This window comes from Oncorhynchus masou, chromosome 24 (assembly GCF_036934945.1).
Source record: "Oncorhynchus masou masou isolate Uvic2021 chromosome 24, UVic_Omas_1.1, whole genome shotgun sequence".
NCBI lineage: Eukaryota > Metazoa > Chordata > Actinopteri > Salmoniformes > Salmonidae > Oncorhynchus > Oncorhynchus masou.
In genome coordinates this window covers 77,577,798-77,602,474 of record NC_088235.1, presented here as the reverse complement: position 1 = coordinate 77,602,474, position 24,677 = coordinate 77,577,798, and the positions used below count along the sequence as shown (strand labels likewise).

Here is a 24,677-nt window from a genome sequence, read left to right as displayed (position 1 = left end):
AATGTTGCAAATTTATGGAGTAGCCGTCAAGACCTTTGCCATTAAACCAAGAAAGGTCCAAGCCTCTTGAAAAGGTTGTTAGGTGTTGTACGGAGAATGATTGTTAGAATTTAGCTGCTATTTAGTCAGTCACAGTCCAGACTCTATTGAACATGTACAGCTGTACATTAGTTGGCAAATCGGCTTCTGTTCTCAACATGTTATCATTTCTTGTGATCTATCTAATGGTAGAGAGCTGGTTGCAGTTTTATAGTATTAGTGGTGGTTTATTGTGGGAAACAGACTGCATGTAACTTGCTTGTGCTTTGAACCATGTTGCTACTAGAGATGCCTATTGTCATTTTACATGAATGAAAACAACATGAATGTATTAGTGTCATGTGTTGCACAAGCTTTGGCGTTCCCTGTATTGTGCTTGAGCAGTGACCAGTCATAACATAGCTGTAAGACTAATGGGACACACCTACAACAAGGTAGAGCAGTTTCCATGACCGCATTAGAGAATGCCATAAATCTAGATTATTTTAAGAGCTTTTTTTAGGGGAAAGCACCTTTTTGAAGAGTGGGAAAGACATGGAAATGAACACAGTGAGTGGGGCACTCAGAGGAGAGGGGGAGCTAGAGGGGGGAGGTTTAGGGAGTGCATGTGTGTGTTTGAGGGAGAGCGAGGGAGAGAGTGAAAAGGAGGGAGGGAGAAATATAAGAGACAGAAATAGAGGGGAAGGTAACACAGCAGATTACTTCCCTGCCAGGCTCACCATGTTTCTGTTGCAGACTGTGACTGTTATTTCTCTGACTGTCATTCTCCTGGGCTCGGTGGAAGGTAAGACACAATAACACCTACAGTGTATACCGTTAGCAGCATGCACCCTGCTGGGAGCCAGTTTAGCAGGGAAGCGAAGGAGAGCAAGCTAGAGGAGAGGGGAAGAGGGAATACTGGAGCAGCAGCAGGGAGAGCCATGGATGTAAATAGAGGGCTAGAATGAAGACTGATTTCACATCAAAACATTGAACGCTAATAACAAGCTAACTGAACCTCAGACTTTAATGGGGGAAAAAATGATATCAATGATAAAATATGACAAGGTTCAGAGCAGCTTTCATATGACACGCATATGGTAACTGTTTATCTCAGCTAATATTATTGTGCTTACTCACTCTGGTTGGATGAAAAGCCTTGTCATGTAGTCACAGTGCCACTGGCATAACAGCACATTATGGGGGATCATGGGATGTTCTAACTCCTTCTGACTGTCTGCACTCTAGATGACATATCCTGTCAAAAAGAGCAACCGTTACATATGAACCTTGAGATAGTCTGACTATACTGTATAGAACAGTGCAATGAAATGCCTTACCTTCCTACTAATATATGTGTGTTTATAATCTACAGTATCATAACAACCCTCCTTATGAGCCAATAGCAATCATATAGCCTTCATATACCGTAAGTGTGCTTTGACGAATTTGACTTAAGCGTTTGCCTCTCCATCTCTCTCTCTCTCCCCCAACCCTCTCTCTCTCTCAGGTAACGGGGTACAGATGCAGAGAGATGTTCAGTGCTGTATGCAGTACTCCCAAGGGAAAGTGCGCACCAAAGACGTGCTGAGGTTTGAGGTACAGACGGAGGGGCCAGACTGCAGTATAAAAGCCATCATGCAAGTATTTCAACTATCCCGAAGCAACTCGCAGACATGGAAAATATGCCTCTCAGAGCTAAGAGGCATTGTCATCTATCCAGGTCCTGTTGTTATGGCTCATGTTCTACTGTAATTGCCAGGGAAGTGAGGAAGGAAATATGTGGGAATAATAAGACATCCAAAAAAAAGTATCCTCACTAGCCAACTTTGAGGCTTTGGTTCAGAGGCTTTATTAAAAACCATGCTGCATATCTACAGTTTGTATTGTATGTTTCAGTTGGAAGGTTGTCGTGGTGAATGTTCTTTGTCTGTGTTGTTGTGGCTGCAGACTGTATACCAAGAAGGCGGTGAAGTGTGCTGACCCCAGAGACCGAAAGGTCAAGAGGTTACTGAGGAAGCTCCTCCAGAGGCAGAGGACCAAAGCACATAGGATCATGTGGCTCTACCCTCATGGCAACCTGCCAGTCATGTCGGAGGTGGGAAATATGCACTGTGTTTATACACATAGGGCTCAATTCAATCTAACCCACACTGCAGTTATACTACATTAAGATACTACATAAACATTCCTATGGTGGGAGTGATTGAACATCCAAAAGGCATTATTAGAAAGAGTGGAAATATTAGCTTTATTCAAAAGTGTGCTGTAGACTTTTCCCCCTGATTATGTCTCCATAGACAATGGTTTTCCACATTTGAGTACACTGCTGAACAGTTTTATTTTCTCTATCAGGACAAGAAGGATGGGTGGGATGCCTTCCATGTGGAATGAGTGTGAGGTTGTTGTTACCACAAGAGAATTATTGTCATAGGTGACATGCGTTCTTCCTTTTACTCCAGCAATATTGTATTGTCTCTATGATCTAAAGCATGTAATGTTTATGGTGCACTTAAAACACCCTTAAATTGCCCTTTGGGGACAATAAAGATTTATTGAACTGAACCCGAACTATCTCTCCTGTCATTGCAGGCCAAGTAAACTTCCAGCGGCTTGTCATCCTAACTCAGCCAAGCTTTCTGACTCTCCAGTCGTCTCGTGTCAATATCTCCCTGGGAGTGTGGTGGCTGAGCTGTCATTGCCATACAGTCCATGAGAGGTTTTGATATATAGCTAAATGTATTTTACACTGACTGTCGCTAACTATGCCAAAGTATTATGCTAAGTATTTCTGATTACTCTAGCCCAAGAAACCAGTCTTCACCGTCTATGTATACCTGTTCAATGTATACCTGTTCAATTTCATAGAGGGCTTGTTCTCGACCTGAAACACAATGTAATGTAGAAAAATGCACTGTCTGTTTAAACACGACATCTGAAGTGGATCTTTTCTAAATAAATGGACCTGAAAGAATGAGATTTTCTTCCTTATTGTAGCCTAGGCTCAATCTATAATATAGGTCAGTGGATTACTCAAAGTATTAGTGTGGTTATATTTAATTGGTTCAAGTAGCTACTCAATGATTTCTTTTAGGTGTAACAGTAACTGCTATAAAACACGGCTGTATTAATAGCCCATAGAAGCAGCGTGTATATGTACACACAAAGGTTGTGTTGGTTCCTCTCTGGCTAAGGCCCCACGCTGCTTCTGTTTACTGGCCCTGGGTGGGTGCACTCTGTTTGATGTCGAGGTACCCAGCACCTTCACTCAAAGACAAAAGGTAATTGATGCTTCCCATAGCGTTGAGCTTCTGGCTCAACACTGTTTGAGACGCCCTAAACGGCTCTGGCACTCCATTTGACAGTTCATTCATTTTGGTGAAGGCAGCTTGACACCATATCGCTACCTAGAGGTTTAGACCAACAATGGGGAGACTTTATTCAATGAGAGGCAGAACTGTAAGTGTGAAGCCAACTGGAATGTAATGCAGGTGTTCAGTCCTGCAGTTTAGACTGGTCGTGAGGAAGAATCCATGGCGACTCAGGGCCAAAAACAGGAGATTCTCCACCAGGGGTAGCCAGAAAACAGGAGGATACCACCACCCCCTGGGGAATCTCTTGACCACATCGATTACACTCCAGAGATAAACACAATTGTCAATTCCTGAGACATTTATTTGTTGCAACTCTTATTCTTCCAACAAAATACTGAAAATGACACTTCACAAAAGCAATCCAAATTTGAGCCTCCTCACAAAAACATAAATCAACCATTTAATACATTAAACAAGAGTCACACATTACAACAATATGCTCTCAACCACAGTCAGGTTGAGTTTTTACGTAACTACATACACAGTAGGCCTACTTACTTTTAAAACCTTCCCCACTTAATATTCAACTTAATTGCTTTCAAATTATGTTTTAGACATTTTTCCACTTTTTTCAACAGTTAAATCAAAGAGAAAAGCCATAATCAAATGTACCACATCTGGCTATAGTGCTTTCATCGATAAAGCACCAGACGTTGAACTGAAATGGCCAGGTACGATTACAGCATCAAGGAAAGGGAATATCTGGTGAACTTTTTAGTTATGAAGAAAATACAAGAAATACATGAAGATCTCCCTTATATTCTACAAATGGATATTCAACCCTCACATTGAAAAGTCTCACAACACTCAAACAAAGAGGGATGGATTCAAGCCCTAAAATATAAACCATAGCAACATTGGGGGAGAAACATATCAAGTAATTCAGTAGGCTATGTAACATTCTTTTGTCCATCTTTACTACACACAGAAACATACAACAGCCCCAATGATATCAACATTCCTATTCAAAGCAAGCATACAGTAATACTTTCACATACTTCAGACTTAAGTGACTAGTACCAAAATATGTTCAGTTAAGTAACACTAGTTAACACTGAAAATACATCTTTGTTACAAATATTGTTTTGAAAAACAAAGTCTAACCCCAATTTAGCTCAATAAGTAACATAGAAATCACCCAAGTATAAAACAGATATCGGTACAAATATTTACTGTATACATTCACGTTGATTCAATTGACAGATCAAGTAAACTACAGTACATTACATCATAAATTCAATACTTGTTTTTGAAACCGTAGAAAAAATGCTTATCAAAGTTGGTAGCATGGATAATACGGAATAAAAATTACCTCTTGGTAGTGTTTGGGGCAGAAAATAAAATGACTCAAGAGAAAGCATAATGTACACTTGAATGTTAGAGGTAGATTCACATTAAAAAGAATAACCACCAACTTAAAGAGGCAAAATATAGAACAATAAACTAAAAATCAAGCCATGCAACAGAACCAGCTAATTGATTGTGAGTATACAAATGGATATCCCATTTATTCACTAATTCTAAAAAGGCCATTGAATGGCATTTATTTTCTTGTTCATGAAAATCAATCCTATACAGAGTACATAACAACAGTCAGAAGTGGTCTCTACTGTTATGAACACATAACATAAGTGAAAACAATATAGTAGCTAGATATCTATGAGAAATTTGATTTCACCTGTCCAGTTACTTCACATCAGTTTCCTCTAGACCAGGTATTCCCAAACTGGGGATTCCGTCGGGGGTATGCCAAATAAAAAAATGTAACAAAAAAAAATAAAAAAATAACATTTTCAAATGGTCCATTTATATTTTCCAACAGGGCTATACATTTGGGTAAGGTTTATTTCTCGCCTGAGGAGCCTCGTTTCACTGCCAAAAATAAAATGAAACCATCTAGTGTTCAGCAAAATAACAACACAATGTCAAATACAGGTAGCCTACTCAAATAATTAACATCCAAACCTATTAACCATTACTCTCTCACGGGAATTCCACTAACGGTCCGTATGTAGCCAAACGTAGCTGCTGCTCATTCCGCTTGTAAGGCCCTCGTCCATAGAGACACACCAGCAGTACTACACCTGCACCTGTCAACGACACAAGTTGTTCTGCTTCCACAAGCACATCCAATGCTAGCATCAGTAATTCTACATTTGTGAATCTGTTGCAGCCGAAGAGCTTCTGCCCCAAACAACAGATGGATATTGGACCATCGAAGAGGAGCAAATATGATGAGAACTAAATGGGGTTCACTTATATTGGGAGTAGTGGCTTTCCTCAGCCACGGTGTGTTATATGTGCAAAAAGCAACAGATACCATTAGTAAGAAGGGGCTAGAAGGATCTTATATGGTGAGCTACCGAGTGGCTAGGACAGGCAAGCCCCATACTATTGTGGAGGACTTCATTCTTCCTGCTGCCGCGGATATGGCTGGGACAATGCTGGGGTAAAGGCCAAAAAAACTATACAGACAATGACTTCTTCAAACACTGTTTCACGATGCTTCAGTGACATGGCAGGAGATGTTTTGAAACAATAACTGCTTCGCTTACAAGCCAGTGAATTCTATGTGTTACAGCTGGCACAGCTCCTGGTATATGTCCGTTACGTTTACGGGGGGTCAATTAAGGAAGACATCCTCTTCTGGAAACCAGGACAACAGGAGAGGATATTTTTAAGGTACTGGACAGCTTTGTGACATCAAATGGACTTTGGTGGTCAAGATACGTTGGTATCTGTACTAATGGTGCAAAAGCCATGACAGGGAGACACAGTGGAGTGGTAACACACGTGCAAGCAGTTGCTCCCGATGCCACATGGGTAAACTGCAGCATCCACGAGAGGCTCTTGCTGCCAAGGGAATGCCTGACAGCTTGAAAGACATTTTGGACACTACAGTGAAAATTGTTACCTTTGTTAAAGCAAGGCCCCTGAACTCTTGTGTATTTTCTGCACTATGCAACGATACGGGTAGCGATCATGTAATGCTTTTACCACATACAGAAGTGCGCTGGTTATCAAGGGGAAAAGTATTGACACATTTTTTTTAATTGAGAGACAAGCTTAAAGTTCTTTACTGACCATAATCTTCACATGTCTGACCACTTGCATGATGACGAGTTTCTCACACGACTGGCCTATCTGGGTGATGTTTTTTCTCGCCTGAATGATCGGAATATAGGATTACAGGGACTCTCCGCAACTATATTCTATGTGCGGGACTAAATGGAGTCTATGATTAAGAAGTTGGAACTCTTCTCTGTCTGCATTAACAATGACAACACACAGGTCTTTCCATCATTGTATGATTTTTTGTGTGCATTTGAACTCAAGATTATGGACAATGTCAAATGTGACATAGCGAAGCACATGAGTGAGTTGGGTGCGAAACTACGTAAGTACTTTCCCGAAACGGATGACACAAACAACTGGATTCGTTATCCCTTTCATGCCCTGCCTCCAGTCCACTTATCGATATCTGAACAAGAGAGCCTCATCGAAATTGCCATAAGCTGTTCTGTGAAAATTTTATTTAATCAGAAGCCACTGCCAGATTTCTTTATTGGGCTGCGCTCAGAGTAGCTGCAAATCGCGCTGTGAAGACACTGATGCCCTTTGCAACCACATACCTATGTGAGAGTGGATTCTCGGCCCTCACTAGCATGAAAACTAAATACAGGCACAGAATGCGTGTGGAAAATGATTTAAGACTGAGACTCTCTCCAATACAACCCAACATTGCAGAGTTATGTGCATCCTCAAGCACACCCTTCTCATTAACCTGTGGTGAGTAATTCACAATTTTAGATGAACAAATAAAGTTCATATGTAAGATGGCTAAATAAAGAGCAAAATTATTTATTATGAATATATTATTATTTGTGCCCTGGTCCTATAGGACAGGGTTATGACAAAAACTCACACTAATTTTTACATTTAATAAATGTATCATATAATGTGTGTGTGGCAGGCTTACAATGATGGCAAATAACAACATTTGAGAGTGTGCTGACCCTGGTGCTAGAGGGGGTACAGCTGGAGGTTGAATGTTTGAAGGGGCACAGGACTATAAAAAGTTTGGGAAACACTGCTCTAGACAATTGAGATGCATCTCAGATTTGGACTGAAAGGACCAAAACAGTTGATATGAGTTGATATGGTTAACAGTGTCAAAACAATCTCCAGCCACTATCCCTACAGTGTTTGCAGATCTGAAGTTACCCAGATAAGTGTTAGTAATATGATGATGGCTCCACCTAGGCATCCAATAGCTTTCCCCATATTACTTACACCTATCCAGTACCTCCATATCTACAAACACTGAAGAAATACGGTAGCGGCTAGTGGATGCTTTCAGACAGTCGTAACCCCTACATGGGGGTCTCACTGTTGCGATGCTTCACTGAGTCGTTTTTCTGGCAGATGAGCTGGTAGGGCTTCTCATTCTCTTCAATCACTGAGTTGCCCACCTCAACATCCTGGCTCTGCAACTCCTGGCGAGACAGGTGCTCCACGATGCCTGCACCGATAGAGTCCCCCAGCACGTTGGTGGTAGTCCTTAAGCGATCCCTGCACAGGTACACCCACATTATATAATGCACGCACAAACACACACATTAACTCTGAACTGTTACGCCCTGTATATAGCCCTGCTACTGTTAATTACTGCTGCTCTTACTTATTTTAATTTTTTCTTAGGTATTTTCTTAAAACGGTATTGTTGGTTAAGGGTTTGTAAGTAAGCATTTCACTGTAAGGTTGTTGTATATCCATATATCCACCTGTTGTATTCGGTGCATGTGAAAAATGCAAATTGATTTGATTTGCACACGCATACATACATACATATACATACATATACATACATACATACATACATACATACATACATACATACATACATACATACATACATACATACATACATACATACACACGCACACACACGCTTCGTCAGGGTCTCAACCCCTGCTCAGCCACACAAAAACACAAGGCAGTCTTTGGGGTAATCCACCCACCAGTAATCAACCCAAAATGTTTTCAAATGGTTTCCAGCCACAATACAACACCACAGCACAAAATTAGATAGGGCTAGTTGTAAACACTTCATTAATTACAATAATCTGATGTGCATAATGCATCAATAACCTGTTCTAGTGGGGTGGCGGCCTCATAGTGACATTTAGGCAGACTTACAGGAACCAATCCACAGCGATGATCAGCGTTATGTCCTCTGTGGGTAGTCCCACCGATGTCAATACGATTACCATGGTAACCAGACCAGCCTGTGGGATGCCTGCTGCGCCGATGCTGGCAGCTGTTGCTGTGATACTGTGGAGGAGGTGGCGACAGCGCCATTTAATAACGGAGACAAACACACACACATTGGGGAGTGATATGGATATAGAGAAGTATAAATCAACACTCCACGGTAGAGGTTAACCCTCTTGGTAGTGAAGTCAATAGAAGAAAGTCAATAACATGGAGGAGTTCGGCAAAGACCACAAAATCAATCTTATCAAGACCAAGAAAAGTATTTGTTATTTTCTCTACTTCCACTAATGTAGACATAAAATTAGCTGATATAGCCTTTACAAGTATTTTACTGTAAGATTAGTTCACATTAACATGACTTAATAGGTCTGATAGTTGAAGGGCAACAGAGGCCTTGCAGGTTTTATTTATTGATTTATTTTTTTACCTTTATTTAACTAGGCAAGTCAGTTAAGAACAAATTCTTATTTTCAATGACAGCCTAGGAACAGTGGGTTAACTGCCTGTTCAGGGTCAGAACGACAGATTTGTACCTTGTCAGCTCAGGGATTTGAACTTGCAACCTTCCGGTCACCAGTCCAACGCTCTAACCACTAGGACTTTTTAACTGAGCACCCACAAAGGGTTCTCATGAATAGGGCCCTCTCTGATGAACTGGCACTGAACGCAGGGGCACCCCAGGGGTGTGTCCTTTCACCATTGTTGTTCTCTATCTACACTAGTGAGATGAAAATCCAAGGAAACAATGTGAGCCTTTTCAAGTATGTGGATAACATGACTCTGGTGAGACTATTTTTCAAAGATGCTAAGTCAGATGGGGACAGCAATTTTAAACTGGCCAACAACTTTCAATAAAGGTGCCGGTCAAGTGCCCTCCACATCAGCGTGGACAAGACAAAGGAGCTGATCATCAATGGCAACAACCTGCCAATGTCCCAAACACTCTCTCTGAATGACCAACCAGTGGAGGTGGTTGAGTGTTTCAAATACTTAGAGACACAAATTGATGACAAGCTGAGCTTTACAGAGAATGCAACATATTTTTTTAAAGCAAGCCAACACCTGTTTTTAATCGGGAAATTGAAAGAGGTTTGGGGTCAGCCAGGTTGTGGAGAGGGTGTACAGCAATCTGGTGGAGAGCTTCTTCATGTTCAATATGACGTTCAGTCTGGTATGGCAATACGTTCAGTCTGGTATGGTAATCTGAGCGTGAGGAGCAAAAGCAAACTGACCAGAATAGTAAACACAGCCAGCAAAGTAACTGGTCGACCACAGGCACATTTGAGCAGTCTGTCCACAAGGCAAACAAAAGGAAGCCACTGGCTGTCGTTGGCAATCCCTCCCACCCTCTACACCCTCAGTTTGAGAGGCTTCCCTCTGGCCAGCACTTCAGAATGCCCATGGCCAAGAAAAATGTGTTTAATGTGTTTAAACATTAATTAGTTGATTGTGCTGTTGGACTACCAAATGCAACATAAATTGTATCGGTATATACACTTATCTATTTATGTATTTAACAGTGCATTTGGGGCAGTGGTCAGTTGTGAGTGAATCTATCAATGTCCTCTATGTTTCCAGTGTATGCAGTATGGGGTCGAGACCCTGGGCAACTGGGTTCTGGACTTTCTGACGGGCAGCCCCCAGGTGGTGAGGGTAGATAACAACATCTCCACCCCGCTGATCCTCAACACTGGGGCCCCACAAGGGTGTGTTCTGAGCCCCCTCCTCCAACACAATCATCAAGTTTGCAGACGACACTACAGTGGTAGGCTTGATTACCAACAACGACGAGGCGGCCTACAGGGAGGAGGTGAGGGCCCTCGGAGTGTGGTGTCAGGAAAATAACCTCACACTCAACGTCAACAAAACATGAGATGATCGTAGACTTCAGGAAACAGCAGAGTGAGCACCCCCCTATCCACATCGACGGGACAGTTGCGGAGAGGGTAGTAAGTTCCTCGGCGTACACATCATGGACAAACTGAATTGGTCCACCCATTGGTCCACCCTCCTCAACCTCAGGAGGCTAAAGAAATTTGGCTTGTCACCAAAAGCACTCTCAAACTTTTACAGATGCACAATCGAGAGCATCCTGTCGGGCTGGATCATCGCCTGGTACGGCAACTGCTCCGCCCTCAACCGTAAGGCTCTCCAGAGGGTAGTGAGGTCTGCACAACGCATCACCTTTATTTAACCAGGTAGGCAAGTTGAGAAGAAGTTCTCAATTACAATTGGGACCTGGCCAAGATAAAGCAAAGCAGTTTGACACATACAACAACACAGAGTTACACATGGAGTAAAATAAACATACAGTCAATAATACAGTAGAAAAACAAATCTATATACAATGTGAGCAAGTGAGGTGAGATAAGGGAGATAAAGGCAAAAAAGGCCATGGTGGCAAAGTAAATACAATATAGCAAGTAAAACACTGGAATGGTTGATTTGCAGTGGAAGAATGTGCAAAGTAGAGATAGAAATAATGGGGTGCAAAGGAGCAAAATAAATAAATAAATACAGTAGAGAAAAAGGTAGTTGTTTGGGCTAAATTATAGATGGGCTATGTACAGGTGCAGTAATCTGTGAGCTGCTCTGACAGCTGGTGCTTAAAGCTAGTGAGGGAGATGTGTTTCCAGTTTCAGAGATGTTTGTAGTTCGTTCCAGTCATTGGCAGCAGAGAACTGGAAGGAGAGGCGGCCAAAGGAAGAATTGGTTTTGGGGGTGACCAGAGAGATATACCTGCTGGAGTGCGTGCTACAGGTGGGTGCTGCTATGGTGACCAGCGAGCTGAGATAAGGGGGGACTTTACCTAGCAGGGTCTTGTAGATGACCTGGAGCTAGTGGGTTTGGCGACGAGTAGGAAGCGAGGGCCAGCCAACGAGAGCGTACATGTCACAGTGGTGGGTAGTATATGGGGCTTTGGTGACAAAATGGATGGCACTGTGATAGACTGCATCCAATTTATTGAGTAGGGTATTGGAGGCTATTTTGTAAATGACATCGCCGAAGTCGAGGATTGGTAGGATGGTCAGTTTTACAAGGGTATGTTTGGCAGCATGAGTGAAGGATGATTTGTTGCGAAATGGGAAGCCAATTCTAGATTTAACTTTGGATTGAGTCTGGAAGGAGAGTTTACAGTCTAACCAGACACCTAGGTATTTGTAGTTGTCCACATATTCTAAGTCAGAGCCGTCCAGAGTAGTGATGTTGGACAGGCGGGCAGGTGCAGGCAGCGATCGGTTGAAGAGCATGCATTTAGTTTTACTTGCATTTAAGAGCAATGGGAGGCCACGGAAGGAGAGTTGTATGGCATTGAAGCTCGCCTGGAGGGTTGTTAACACAGTGTCCAAAGAAGGGCCAGAAGTATACAGAATAGTGTAGTCTGTGTAGAGGTGGATCAGAGACTCACCATCAGCAAGAGCGACATCATTTATGTATACAGAGAAGAGAGTCGGTCCAAGAATTGAAACTTGTGGCACCCCCATAGAGACTGCCAGAGGCCCGGACAACAGACCCTCCGATTTGACACACTGAACTCTATCAGAGAAGTAGTTGGTGAACATGGCGAGGCAATCATTTGAGAAACCAAGGCTGTCGAGTCTGCCGATGAGGAGTCAAAAGCCTTGGCCAGGTCAATGATTACGGCTGCACAGTACTGTTTCTTATCGATGGCAGTTAAGATATCGTTTAGGACCTTGGGCGTGGCTGAGGTGCACCCATGACCAGCTCTGAAACCAGATTGCATAGCGGAGAAGGTATGGTGGGATTCTAAATGGTCGGTAATCTGTTTGTTGACTTGGCTTTTGAAGACCTTAGAAAGGCAGGGTAGAATAGATATAGGTCTGTAGCAGTTTGGGTCAAGAGTGTCCCCCCCTTTGAAGAGGGGGATGACCGCAGCTGCTTTCCAATCTTTGGGAATCTCAGACGACACGAAAGAGAGGTTGAACAGGCTATTAATAGGGGTGGCAACAATTTCGGCAGATCATTTTAGAAAGAAAGGGTCCAGATGGTCTTGCCCGGTTGATTTGTAGGGGTCCAGATTTTGCAGCTCTTTCAGAACATCAGCTGACTGGATTTTGGAGAAGGCGAAAGGGGAAGGCTTGGGCGAGTTGCTGTGGGGGGTGCAGTGCTGTTGACCGGGGTAGGGGTAGCCAGGTGGAAAGCATGGCCAGCTGTAGAAAAATGCTAATTGAAATTCTCAATTATAGTGGATTTATCGGTGGTGACAGTGTTTCCTATCTTCAGTGCAGTGGGCAGCTGGGAGGAGGTGTTCTTATTCTCCATGGACTTTACAGTGTCCCAGAACTTTTTTCAGTTTGTGTTGCAGGAAGCAAATTTCTGCTTGAAAAACCTAGCCTTAGATTTTATAACTGCCTGTGTATATTGGTTTCTAGCTTCCCTGAAAAGGTGCATATCACAGGGGCTGTTTGATGCTAATGCAGAACATCATAGAATGTTTTTGTGTTGGTTAAGGGCCGTCAGGTCTGGAGAGAACCAAAGGCTATATCTGTTCCTGGTGATACATGTCTTGAATGGGGCATGCTTATTTAAGATGGTGAGGAAAAACAGGCATCCTCTACTGACGGGATGAGATCAATATCATTTCAGGATAAACCCCGGCCAGGTCAATAAGAAAGGCCTGCCGCTGAAGTGTTTCAGGGAGCGTTTGACAGTGATGAGTGGAGGTTGTTTGACCGCTGACTCATTACGGATGCAGGCAATGAGGCAGTGATCGCTGAGATCTTGGTTGAAAACAGCAGAGGTGTATTTAGAGGGCAAGTTGGCTAGGATGATATCTATGAGGGTGCTCGTGTTTACGGCTTTGGGGTGGTACCTGGTAGGTTCATTGATAATTTGTGTGAGATTGAGGGCATTGAGGGCATCAAGCTTAGATTGTAGGATGACAATAAGCTTCCACACAATAAGTAGAGGTGAATTTTGGCCCATTCCTCCTGACAGAGCTGGTGTAACTGAGTCAGATCTGTAGGCTTCCTTACTCGCACACACTTTTTCAGTTCTGCCCACAAATTTTCTTTGGGATTGAGTTCAGGGCTTTGTGATAGCAACTCCAATACCCTGACTTTGTTGTCCTTAAGCCATTTTGGAAGTATGCTTGGGGTCATAGTCCATTTGCAAGACCCATTTGTGACCAAGCTTTAACTTCCTGACTGATGTCTTGTGATGTTGCTTCAATATATCCACATAATTTTCCATCCTCATGATGCCATCTATTTTGTGAAGTGCACCAGTCCCTCCTGCAGCAAAGCACCCCCACAACATGATGCTTCCACCCCGTGCTTCACAGTTGGGATGGTGTTCTTCGGGCTTGCATAATGATGGTCATTATGGCCAAACAGTTCTATTTTTGTTTCATCAGACCAGAGGACATTTCTCTAAAAAATATGATCTTTGTCCCCATGTGTAGTTGGAAACCATGGTCTGGCTTTTTTATGGTGGTTTTGGAGCAGTGGCTTCTTCCTTGCTGAGTGGCCTTTCAGGTTTTGTCGATATAGGTCCCGTTTTACTGTAGTTATAGATACTTTTGTACCTGTTTCCTCCAGCATCTTCACAAGGTTTTTGCTGTTGTTCTTGGATTGATTTGCACTTTTCGCACCAAAGTACATTAATCTCTAGGAGACAGAACGCGTCTCCTTCCTGAGCGGTATGACGACTGTGTGATCCCATGGTGTTTATACTTGTGTACTATTGTTTGTATCGATGAACGTGGTTCCTTCAGGCGTTTGGATATTGCTCCCAAGGATGAATCAGACATGTGGAGGTCTACAATTTCTTTTCTGAGGTCTTGGCTGATATCTTTTGATTTTCCAATCAAAAGATAGGCCTTGAAATACATCCACAGGTACACCTCCAATTGACTCAAATTATGTCAATTAGCCTATCAGAAGCTTCTAAAGCCGTGACATTAATTCTGGACTTTTCCAAGCTGTTTAAAGGCAGTCAACTTAGTGTATGTAAACTTCTGACCCACTGGAATTATGATACAGCGAAATATAAGTTAAATAATCTGTCTGTAAACAATTGCTGGAAAAATGACTTGTGTCATGCACAAAGTAGATGTCCTAAACGACTTGCCAAAACTATAGTTTGTTAAACAAGAAATTTGTGGAGTGGTTGAAAAACAAGTTTTAATGACTGCAACCAAAGTGTATGTAGACTTCCGACTTCAACTGTATGTGTGTGTATGATCCTTTTAATGTAAAGTGATGCCAAAGAAAAATGTCCATCTGGATGGACAATACAGTTTTATTCTATTCTATAGCACATTGATAGAATTGTGCCTTATCAGATTGTGTCTTTAGACTGACCTGATGGTGAGGATCTGGCCAAAGTTGAGTTCCATGTCGTTGACTTGGGCGATGAAGATGGCTGCCACGGCTTCGTAGAGGGCAGTGCCATCCATGTTGATGGTGGCACCCACGGGAAGGATAAAGCGTGTCACTCTCTTGTCCACACGGTTGTTCTCCTCCAGACAGCGGAAGGTGATGGGCAGGGTGGCAGAGCTATGGCAGGAGTGGTAGATAATGGAAGACCTTGTGAGATCATAATAATCCGAACAACAACTAGAGGGTGTCCCCAGGGAAATTAATTAGCCTGACCCTGAATCAGTTCATGAGTTCATACATTCACCTTGAGGAATTGCAAAATCAGTTTATGTACCCACCCTGAATCAGTTCATACACCCACCTAGAGGATGTTCCCAGTGCTGTGATGAGGGCCTGCAGAAGGCCAGCCATGAAAGTGTAGGGGTTCTTCCTGGTGACCAGGAAGTAGAGCAGGGGCAGGACAAACAAGCCGTGGATGAGCAGCCCCACGATGACAGACACCGTGTACATCCCCAGCTGACCTCCCACCTCGGCCAGATTCTTCATCTCCACGATCTTAGCTGCTATGAGGAACAGGATGCCCACTGGAGCATACCTGACAGAGGGTGGGAGGAGGAGAGAGAAAGACAGAGATAGTTTACACTCTCACCTATTACAACAATTCCACCAAAAGCAACTATTTTGAGAGATATATGTGAGAAGTAATGGTAGGGGCACGTTAGAGTTCATTAGCATGTTACTTGTGAACACTAATCTGACTACTGACCAGATGACAATGGCCACCAGGCGCATGATGGCTTCGTTGAGGCAGTCAAAGAAGTCCCTGAGGGCCTGTCCCTGCTGCTTCATGCTGCCAATGACCAGGCCGAAGCACATGGAGAACACCACCAGACCCAGGGCGTTCACCCCGTTAGAGGAACCAGACACAGGGATCATCTCCACCACTGTCTCCTGGAGCAGGAGAACAACCATCCACATAATATTTACTTTTATCCAAAGTAACTCTTTTTTCCCCCAAAGGACTTTGGGGTAAGTCCCCCTATTCACCACAAATATGTATCACCCACCTGGATGGTCTGCAGCACTCTGCTCATGTTAACAGCCAAGGCAGCCTCTGTAGCGTTGAGGGAGTCAGTCAGACTGAGGGCAACAGTCACGTTCTTTGTGTGGATGGTCCTCTTGTAGACCGTTTTGTACTGATATATAACACATATATTGTTGTAAAAAAAATAATCTGCCGTAGCAGTGTAAAATATCAGTCCTCAAAAATATACTGTGATGGTGAGTGAGCATTTTAACACAGTGTATTGGGAATCGGGCAACATGATCAATCACGTTGAAGTGAATTCCCTTACCTGCTTGAAACAGGCTTCCACCAAATTAGGAGGGAACATGTTCCTGAAAGATAAACAATGGTTACGTTTTTTTTCCTTCAGCATCTATCACAGTAAATAAAGGCCAATAAATGATTCATACCGCATATTGACACCGTCATTTAGATCCTACAGTAGTTACTCGCCTGATGAGATCCAGGAAGGCGTCAGCTGCGTGTACCGGCTCTATGGTACCGCTAGAGGCCACTGGGCTGTCCCTATGGCCTTTCCCTGGTTTGATGACAATCACAATGACGATGCCAATGAAGACAGCGATGAGGGTGGTCAACATGTAATAACCCACAGCCCGCATTCCCATCTTCCCAGACGCTTTGCTGTCCAGAGAGGAAATACCTGCAAGACAAGACAAAGTTCATTCCTTCCTCATGAACACTTCCACTGTAGGCACTTCCACTGTACCAACTCACTTTGAAACTCAACATTGCAAGAAGTAGTATTAGGGTGAAGAACAGCAGCTTAGTATGGAAAATAGTAGCTTGCTGGAGGGGTGAGCGATCACCATAATATGACAATCATTTTGAGTTTGAGAAAAGCAATACATAAATGCAAATAATGACGCTAATAAAGCAGAACCCCTGTGACCAGCTACCTGTGACCAGGCTGGAGACGATGAGAGGCAGAACCAGCATCTGCAGCATCCTCATCAGCAGCTCTCCAGGGAAGGCAAAGTACTTGATCTCCCTGAGGGTCAGGTTGTGGGGCCGCAGGGCGAAACCCAGCATGACACCTGGACACACACACACAGGGGACATGATTTCAAGGCTGGTGCGTTGATGAAGAATACTGTATTTCAAGACTTCTTTACCTTGGGCTACAGCTCATATACCTGTGTAATTATAATAATACTGCAGTTATTATTGTTTTTTAAATTAAAATTGTATTAACCATCAACAAACTACCCATAACCTTAGCCTTAACCCTTAACCCCACCTTAAGCTTTGCCCTAAACCTAGAAAGACAGTAAGCGTGTATCTTGTCCACTTGCCCAGAGCCACTGCTGCGATGGTGAGGAGGACAAAGAGGTTGCGTCTCAGGAAGCCCTTGACGCTCTCCTTATTGATGGTGCTCATCCTGTCCTGGATGCTGGCCGCTCTCTTCTGCATGGCCCTACGTAGCCGCCGCCAGAGGCCTCGATTGGGGAGGGGGGGCTTGTCGGTGTCCTCGTTCAGGAAAAGGCTGGCAGTGTTGGGGGGCTTCTCATTCATAATCAGCTCCAGCACCTGGTCCAGGAGGCAGGTTTCGTGGGAAACTGGAGGAGAGAAAAAGCCCCACCTTATCTCAGCTCATTGGTCACCATAGCAACACCCAGCCGTAGCACGCGCTCCAGCAGGTACATTGCACTGGTCATCCCCAAAGCCAACACTTCCTTTGGCTAACTTTCCTTCTAGTTCTCTGCTGCCAATGACTGGAATGAATTGCAAAAATCTCTGAAGCTGGAGTCTTATATTTCCCTCTCTAACTTTAAGAATCAGCTGTCTGAGCAGCTTACTGATCACTGTATCTGTACACAGCCCATCTGTAAATAGCACACAACTACCTCATCCCCATATTATTACTTACCCTTTTGCTCTTTTGCACCCCAGTATCTCCACTTGCACATAATCATCTGCACATCTATTACTCCAGTATTAATGCTAAATTGTAATTATTTTCGCCTCTAGGGCCTATTTATTGCCTACCTCCCTACTCTTCTACATTTGCACACGCTGTACATAGATTTTTCAATTTTTATTTTATTTTGTGTTATTGACTGTACATTTGTTTACGTGTAACTCTGTGTTATTTTTGTCACACTGCTTTGCTTTCTCTTGGCCAGGTCGCAGTTGTAAATGAGAACTTGTTCTCAAATGGCCTGTTGAAAGACCCTTGGTCCATATCTATCATTTAGCTTGGTGTCAGTAGCATAACACTTCCCGCACTGCAGAAAACAGTGTTTCTGTTTTAATGGATCAGCGGATCAAGTCAGCCGGGCGGCAGGTAGCCTAGTGGTTAGAGTGTTGGACAAGTAACCGAAAGGTTGCAAGATCGAAATCCCGAGCTGGTCAAAAGAAAAGAGGTCAAACTCTGTCGTTCTGCCCCTGAACAGGCAGTTGACCCACTATTCCTCGGCCGTCATTGAAAATAAGAATTTGTTCTTAACTGACTTGCCTGGTTAAATAAAGGTAAAATCAAAAAATCCATTGTGATACTTACCTTGATTGAAACGTACTAACACTCTTTCACAATGAATCATAAAGCCACATATAACAGTCAATGGGGTTCGATTCAGTCTCACACAGTCGTCTTAATTGATGTGGGCGTTGTGTGCTTCAATAAGTGGATAAAATGACGGAATTCTCCATGCAGTTATTATTCAAATGGATGGCCACTTGGGAATCCTTTCACAAATCTATTCATTAGAAACAGAAAAGCATGATTCTGCTGCATATACAGTGTGCAAGCTATGTCAATGAATGCCCTGCAGAAGAATGAGATGGGCCAGGTCCAAACCATATCGTATACGTAACTGATCCCAGGAAATTGACCTATTACGTGCCTTAATAATCGACCTTTACTCCCAAAGGGGTGAATTCAGACAGCATACAGGCATTACTGTACACTCAATGAAGATCCAACCACATTGGTAGCTCTGTAGTCAACATTATATTTCTATTGGCAGTTCTTTATGTTTCACCCTAATGAACACGCCCTGCGTGTCCACCCTGGCAAGCTGGCAGGCTGGCAAGCGTTGCCAGTCCTGGTTCAGACACACAGCAGTATGGTATTAAAGTTGCATACATTTCTGTCTAGATGAGTCCCTGGGCGTCACCTCCCAGGGTACAGGTAACCTACATTGGCCTGGTCCCAGATCTGTCTGAGATATAGCCAACTCCTCTGGGTAGAATTGCCATGCCATGTATGGAGAAGTTGGGTAAAAAACACATTCAGATCTGGGACTAGGCTAGCATAGACATGGCCCCATTTTGTTAGAGGATATGGTATTTCACACCGAACAAGAAAGCCTTGAGCCTCTTCCAACTATCCTGCTAAAATATGCAGGAGCACAGAGTACTAAAAGTCATTTGACAGTATAATTCTAACATCTTACCGACAGAAACAAATCAAAGCTTTTCTAAGCAAGTTTTGGAAACAAAGAAGCAAAATCACTGTGGGAGATCAAACAGCTCCGTTTCTCAGAGACACAAAGTTTTTGCAGAAAATATAATCTGGTTCCTTTTAGCTACTTAATCTCCCACTTGTGGACCCTTTTTCCAAGCAGACTCTATTTGCCTTACCTTTAGCATACTCTTTAAGCGTTACAGCATACTCACCACTCATGGTTGAGTTTAGAGATTCTCTTCGAACAGTCCAAAGCCTAGATAAAACAGATAGCATGTACTGTCCAGAGACTCAGGGCCAGAGTGACTGGAGGTGACACTTCACTAATCTGAAGTAGGCAGACATGAAAAGGTCTGTCATCTCGTCTGATCTGACCTTCACATGCCTGCTCTCCCCTCCCTTTCTAGCACGCACGCACGCACGCGCACACGCACACACACACCCACACAAACGCACACACACACACACACACACACACACACACACACACACACACACACACACACACACACACACACACACACACACACACACACACACACACACACACACACACACACTGCAGAACACCACTACAAAGCCCTGGGACAACAGCAGGTACAGTTTAACTGCAACCTACCCTACCCCTTTCCCACTGCCCTAGCCAACATTAGTATCAGTCTCAGGGCTGGAAATAGCAATACATAATACATAACAAAGCAAACTAATTTTCAAAAATGTGGTCCTCCACATATTTGTTCATTCATATAAATACTCTTCTTGTTGGTGCACATTGCATCAACACTACTGACACTACTCTACCATGGGCGTGGCGATAACCCAGCAGAGCAGAATCCTTACAACTAGCCCTAATCCTAATAAATGGTTAACAGACATACTCACTGAGCATCAGCAAGTGAGTTGTCAGTGTCAGCTGTGGGAGCTATTTTTTCCCTTTTCAATGCTGGAGGAAATTAGCTGTTGTCGTTGTCTTTTTTTTCTCCAAACACTGACAACAAATCTGGACAATGAATAAGTTATAACTGAAATGTATTTCATATTTAATCACTGTTAATAAAATAGGCAAAGAGAAAAATACCCTGTTTCTGATGCTTCCTTTCTTGTCTTCACGGATTGAGATATTCCACAGTCATGGAGAGCTTCTCTGGTCCAGGTGGAACGTCTTCAACTGATGGTTCTTCACTCTAGGTCATAATCGTAAAAATGTAACGTTTAAATTGCAATGTTAGTACTTGATAATCAGTTTTCAAAGTTGGTACCACTTATAGGAGTCGTGAAATCATGTAGTTATGAACAGAGAAGGAATAAATTGAAACCGGTGAAACACATGTTTTCCATGTGATAATTAACCATTCATTTAAAATGAATACAACCCCCCAAAAAAGTAGGCCTTGTCATATCTTCATACCTTATCTCAAGACGGTCCTCACACGGTATGGTTCATTCTTTCCTTGCCTGCTTTCCACTCACATGAAGTACAGTAGCACACACACACACGTCTACAGTTCATTTTAATTTACTACATGAGCTTAAGCGCTTTTTCTCCAGCCCTCCGGCGCGATAGAAAAACGCCTTGACATCGAGCAGAGGTCTGCGTGGGAGGAAAGAGGTTAAGAGTTTTTCTGGCGCGAAGAAAAGACATCTGCTGCCCATCCGAATCGGCAGAGCTCAAATACAGGAGCAGAGTCCCAATGCGGGTGGTAGAGTGGTTATTGCAATAATGATAACAGAGATCATTTGCTCTCTAATGGCCACAGTAATTGGTCAACCAATTAAAAGTGTAATCCATTTGCTGTCATTATAAGGATGACTGTGAGGTTGACGATATTTTTAATAGTTGACACATTTTAATCGTTTTTTTTTTATTTGTATTTTTACATCTCATTGGATGTTGTGAACTTGGGAGAGAGAGAGGTGAAAAGCTATATACACCCTGCTCTTATTTCCATGACAACCTGCCTTCCTGCAATTGCTCAGGGTCTGATTTTAGCAGCTCAAGGAAACCGTATGTGTAACATTCAACTCCTGACAACCCACACTCCCACCCACACATTGTTTTAGGCCCTCTTCATACACAAGCATTGCCTCAATGCGGATGTTCCAAAACTTTTCCAGAGGGCTTCAGATAACTCCTTGTTCAGAATTCATTGGCTCCTCGTCATCATGTTATTGACATTATAGTATTTTCACTGAAATACCACCATTAAATTCTACAAAGTAGTAAAATAATGTTAAGTATTGGAGCTGTAGTGTGGGTGAGATCATGCGCTGGTATCTGTTTATTAATAGAAAAGGTGTATACCCTTGAGACATTCAATCATGTGAGCCTTACCATTGTTTCTTCAAACTCAGATATTGTCCTCTTATAGATGTTAATTAGACTGATTTTTATTGTATGACAAAAACAACAAAGGTGATCAACTGTGTTTTTCCCTGCACAAACAGGAAGCGCATTGGACATATTTGTTGTACCATGAGAATTTGACATTTCTAGAAAAACTGTCCCAGGGGGCCTTTAAATAAGTCAGATGGAGACGTGAATACCATCCATCTCAAAATAGTATGCAATGTTAAGCCTTAGACAAAGTTCAAGCCAAAAGACTTCTTAATGGCTCAATAGGCCATCTTTCTCTGATACTTTAAAAAAAAACAAGTAGGCTATGGTCTATCCTCAATTTAGTGTTTAATTAGAATTAAATGTGTGTCTCCTAGTTCTGACCAAGTATGAGCAAGGCTCTTTCTCTAGGTTTTTTCCCCATTCAAATTGTGAAGGCTCCCACTGGGCAAAAACTGGTTGAATCAACGTTGTTTCCACGTCATTTCAACCAAAAAAATACAATGTGGTGATGTTGAGGCTACTTGGAAAACTGATTGAATTTGCAAAAAGTAATCAACAGAAGGGCATTTCATCTTTTTTGAACCCAACTTTTAACCTAAATCCAATGACTGAGTGAAATGTTTTGTTGATTTTATGTGGAATTCATGTTAGTTGACATCTCAACCAAATGTATATCAAAACTAGACGTTAAAATGACATCTGCGCCCAGTGGGATGGAATTGTCCAACAGCTAAATACTGTTAATTGTATGCTGCATTATTTCACTGTCTTAAGTGGTGAACCATCATCATAAACAATGGCTTGAAAATCCTTTTCCCTCAGAGCCAGCAGATTGGAAGCTATGGTTCCATGATCACATGATTCCAATCTGGTGTCTCCAAAGTGATGGGAGCAGATTGCATCACTATGGAAACACAATTGCCCTGTCACAGCGTGGGAGGTTTGGACCATGTATGATCCACATTTAGCCAGATAATTATGCACTTCTCTGTAGAAAGTAAGGCATGTCATTTGCTGGATAGTATGTGTGATGGGTGATGGCTCTATTGTCTTGCATGAAATCTGAATTGTTAATTAAATCAATGTGATTTTCTCAAGTGTGAAATGGTTGCTTGATCCAATGTAAATCAGTACAGATAAGGAAGAAAAAATAAGAAAGTCTCTGGCTTTCAAAAAGTGTCCAGTTTATTAGTAGAATATCAGTATGAATAGTTTCTCAATAAGCTTATTGTTTTGGCATAGTTTTGGTTTGAGTTTACTTCAATGAAATTATTTCCTCTACATGAACAACTACTCTACTACAGTATTATTTATTAGAAGGTGATTATCTCATATCTCATAATATCCAGTTACCTAGCAACAGGCAAACAAGAAATCTGTGGTCAACCACATCCACTGTAGCCCCACGTAAAATCTCCCTACAGTGTGAAGGCAAGTGGAATGGAGCATGCTTCCCTCTGCAGTAGACCCCCAAAAAAGTCAGTCCCAATGAGACAAACAAAACTCTTACTGATGTCTTCATGTCAACAGACTCACTCTCTCTCTCTCATAGGGAGAAACACACCCACACAGTTTCCTCATCCATTATTTCTCAAAAGATTTTAGCTAGCATCTCACTGAATCGACCCCCAGCACTGTTTGTCAGACATCCCAAAAATCAGTCTTCTCACGAAAACTTATGTAGTGTCGGAAAGGTTTGGCCTAGAAACAAATATGACCACACGATCATGATTGTGTCACGGGACTCGATGGTACCACAAGTGTCACGGACTCATCTGAAGGTAACCCGGTACCAGTTTAAAAAATAAATGGAAGTATGGAGGTACTTTTGTGCCAAAAAAAGGGGTTAAATGTGTCCAATTTAAAAAAAATATTTCCTGAGCTTTCTTATATCTCCTAGATATAGGACAAACACTTCAAAACCTTATTCCTTATGATACATTTGTTGAATGCCTCTTTTGCCATCTATGAATGTTATTAAATGTGTTTCTATTGCACCCCATATAAAATGCCTGAGCACACAGGGAAAGGTCAGGTAATAGATTCGCTGCTTTGAAATGTCATCCGATTACTTTCGAGTTGGTGACATGAATATACCTAGTCAATAGTGATGATAAAGGCCATGCAGATCAAGACAATTTGACAAAATACAGTACAATGAACAAACAATATTGAAGATCACATCTTTCAATATGACAATAAGAATCGACCTATGAAAATACTGCATCACAAACACACATCTGTTTTTCTATTGATTAATATGCTACATACAATGTTGGATGACGGGGTGATGGTAAGCTGTGGAACTGCCCACACACACACCATGAATCTATGCACACACCAGGATGATCCAATTGCTTCAAATCTAACATTCACACTTTTTTCTCCACCACTCTTATGCTCATTAACACCATTTAATTAGCAGCTGTGAATATGTGAAGAACAGCTGCTCTTCATGGTTTTAGCTGATGTTGGGTTCTTTTTTCACAAAAACAGCTTGTTTTGGGATATTTCTTCCAACATCCAGTGCACACTGGGATGGTAATATCCCTGCTCATATCTTATAACCAAATATTCTCTTTTTCTCTATCCATCCCTCTGGGACCTACAGTATGGGTGACTGTCTATGGGTGACAACAACCACAAATGTTGTTAAGTGCCTGAAACACATAATACCGCAAAAAAGAAAGCAATCTTTCAGTTCATTTTTGATTTATGTTAAAGAACATTCGGAAAGTGTCCAATATACAATCATATGCCAAAATGATCATTCAAAGTTTTTCCTCATATACTTTGAGTAATTATAAAAAAAGATATTTTAACACAAACAACA

At 42.3% G+C, this 24,677-nt stretch overlaps 2 protein-coding genes across 4 annotated transcripts; one reads left to right on the top strand and one right to left on the bottom strand.

Moving 5' to 3' along the window:
- The first annotated feature begins 659 nt into the window (after positions 1–659).
- Positions 660–2,986, top strand: LOC135512712 (C-C motif chemokine 17-like). 3 transcript variants are annotated; one of them, XM_064935019.1, is made up of 5 exons: positions 660–823; positions 1,529–1,658; positions 1,969–2,116; positions 2,374–2,419; positions 2,611–2,986. In XM_064935019.1, the coding sequence occupies exons 1-4, from the start codon at positions 760–762 to the stop codon at positions 2,410–2,412; spliced, it is 381 nt and encodes a 126-aa protein (XP_064791091.1). In that variant the 5' UTR covers positions 660–759; the 3' UTR covers positions 2,413–2,419; positions 2,611–2,986. The 3 variants fall into 3 exon arrangements, with proteins under 3 accessions (XP_064791091.1, XP_064791092.1, XP_064791090.1); XM_064935018.1 differs by having other exon boundaries at positions 661–823; positions 2,374–2,452; XM_064935020.1 differs by lacking the exon at positions 2,374–2,419.
- A 792-nt stretch (positions 2,987–3,778) lies between these two features.
- On the bottom strand, positions 3,779–19,787 carry LOC135512708 (excitatory amino acid transporter 1-like). The gene is made up of 11 exons (XM_064935006.1): positions 19,719–19,787; positions 17,393–17,656; positions 16,997–17,134; positions 16,533–16,740; positions 16,369–16,411; positions 16,081–16,209; positions 15,780–15,964; positions 15,375–15,608; positions 14,996–15,190; positions 8,592–8,726; positions 3,779–7,964 (listed from the first exon to the last, which is right to left on the bottom strand). Exons 1-11 carry the CDS (start codon positions 19,780–19,782, stop codon positions 7,766–7,768), a joined length of 1,794 nt encoding a protein of 597 aa, XP_064791078.1. The 5' UTR covers positions 19,783–19,787; the 3' UTR covers positions 3,779–7,765.
- Between the last annotated feature and the right edge of the window lie 4,890 nt (positions 19,788–24,677).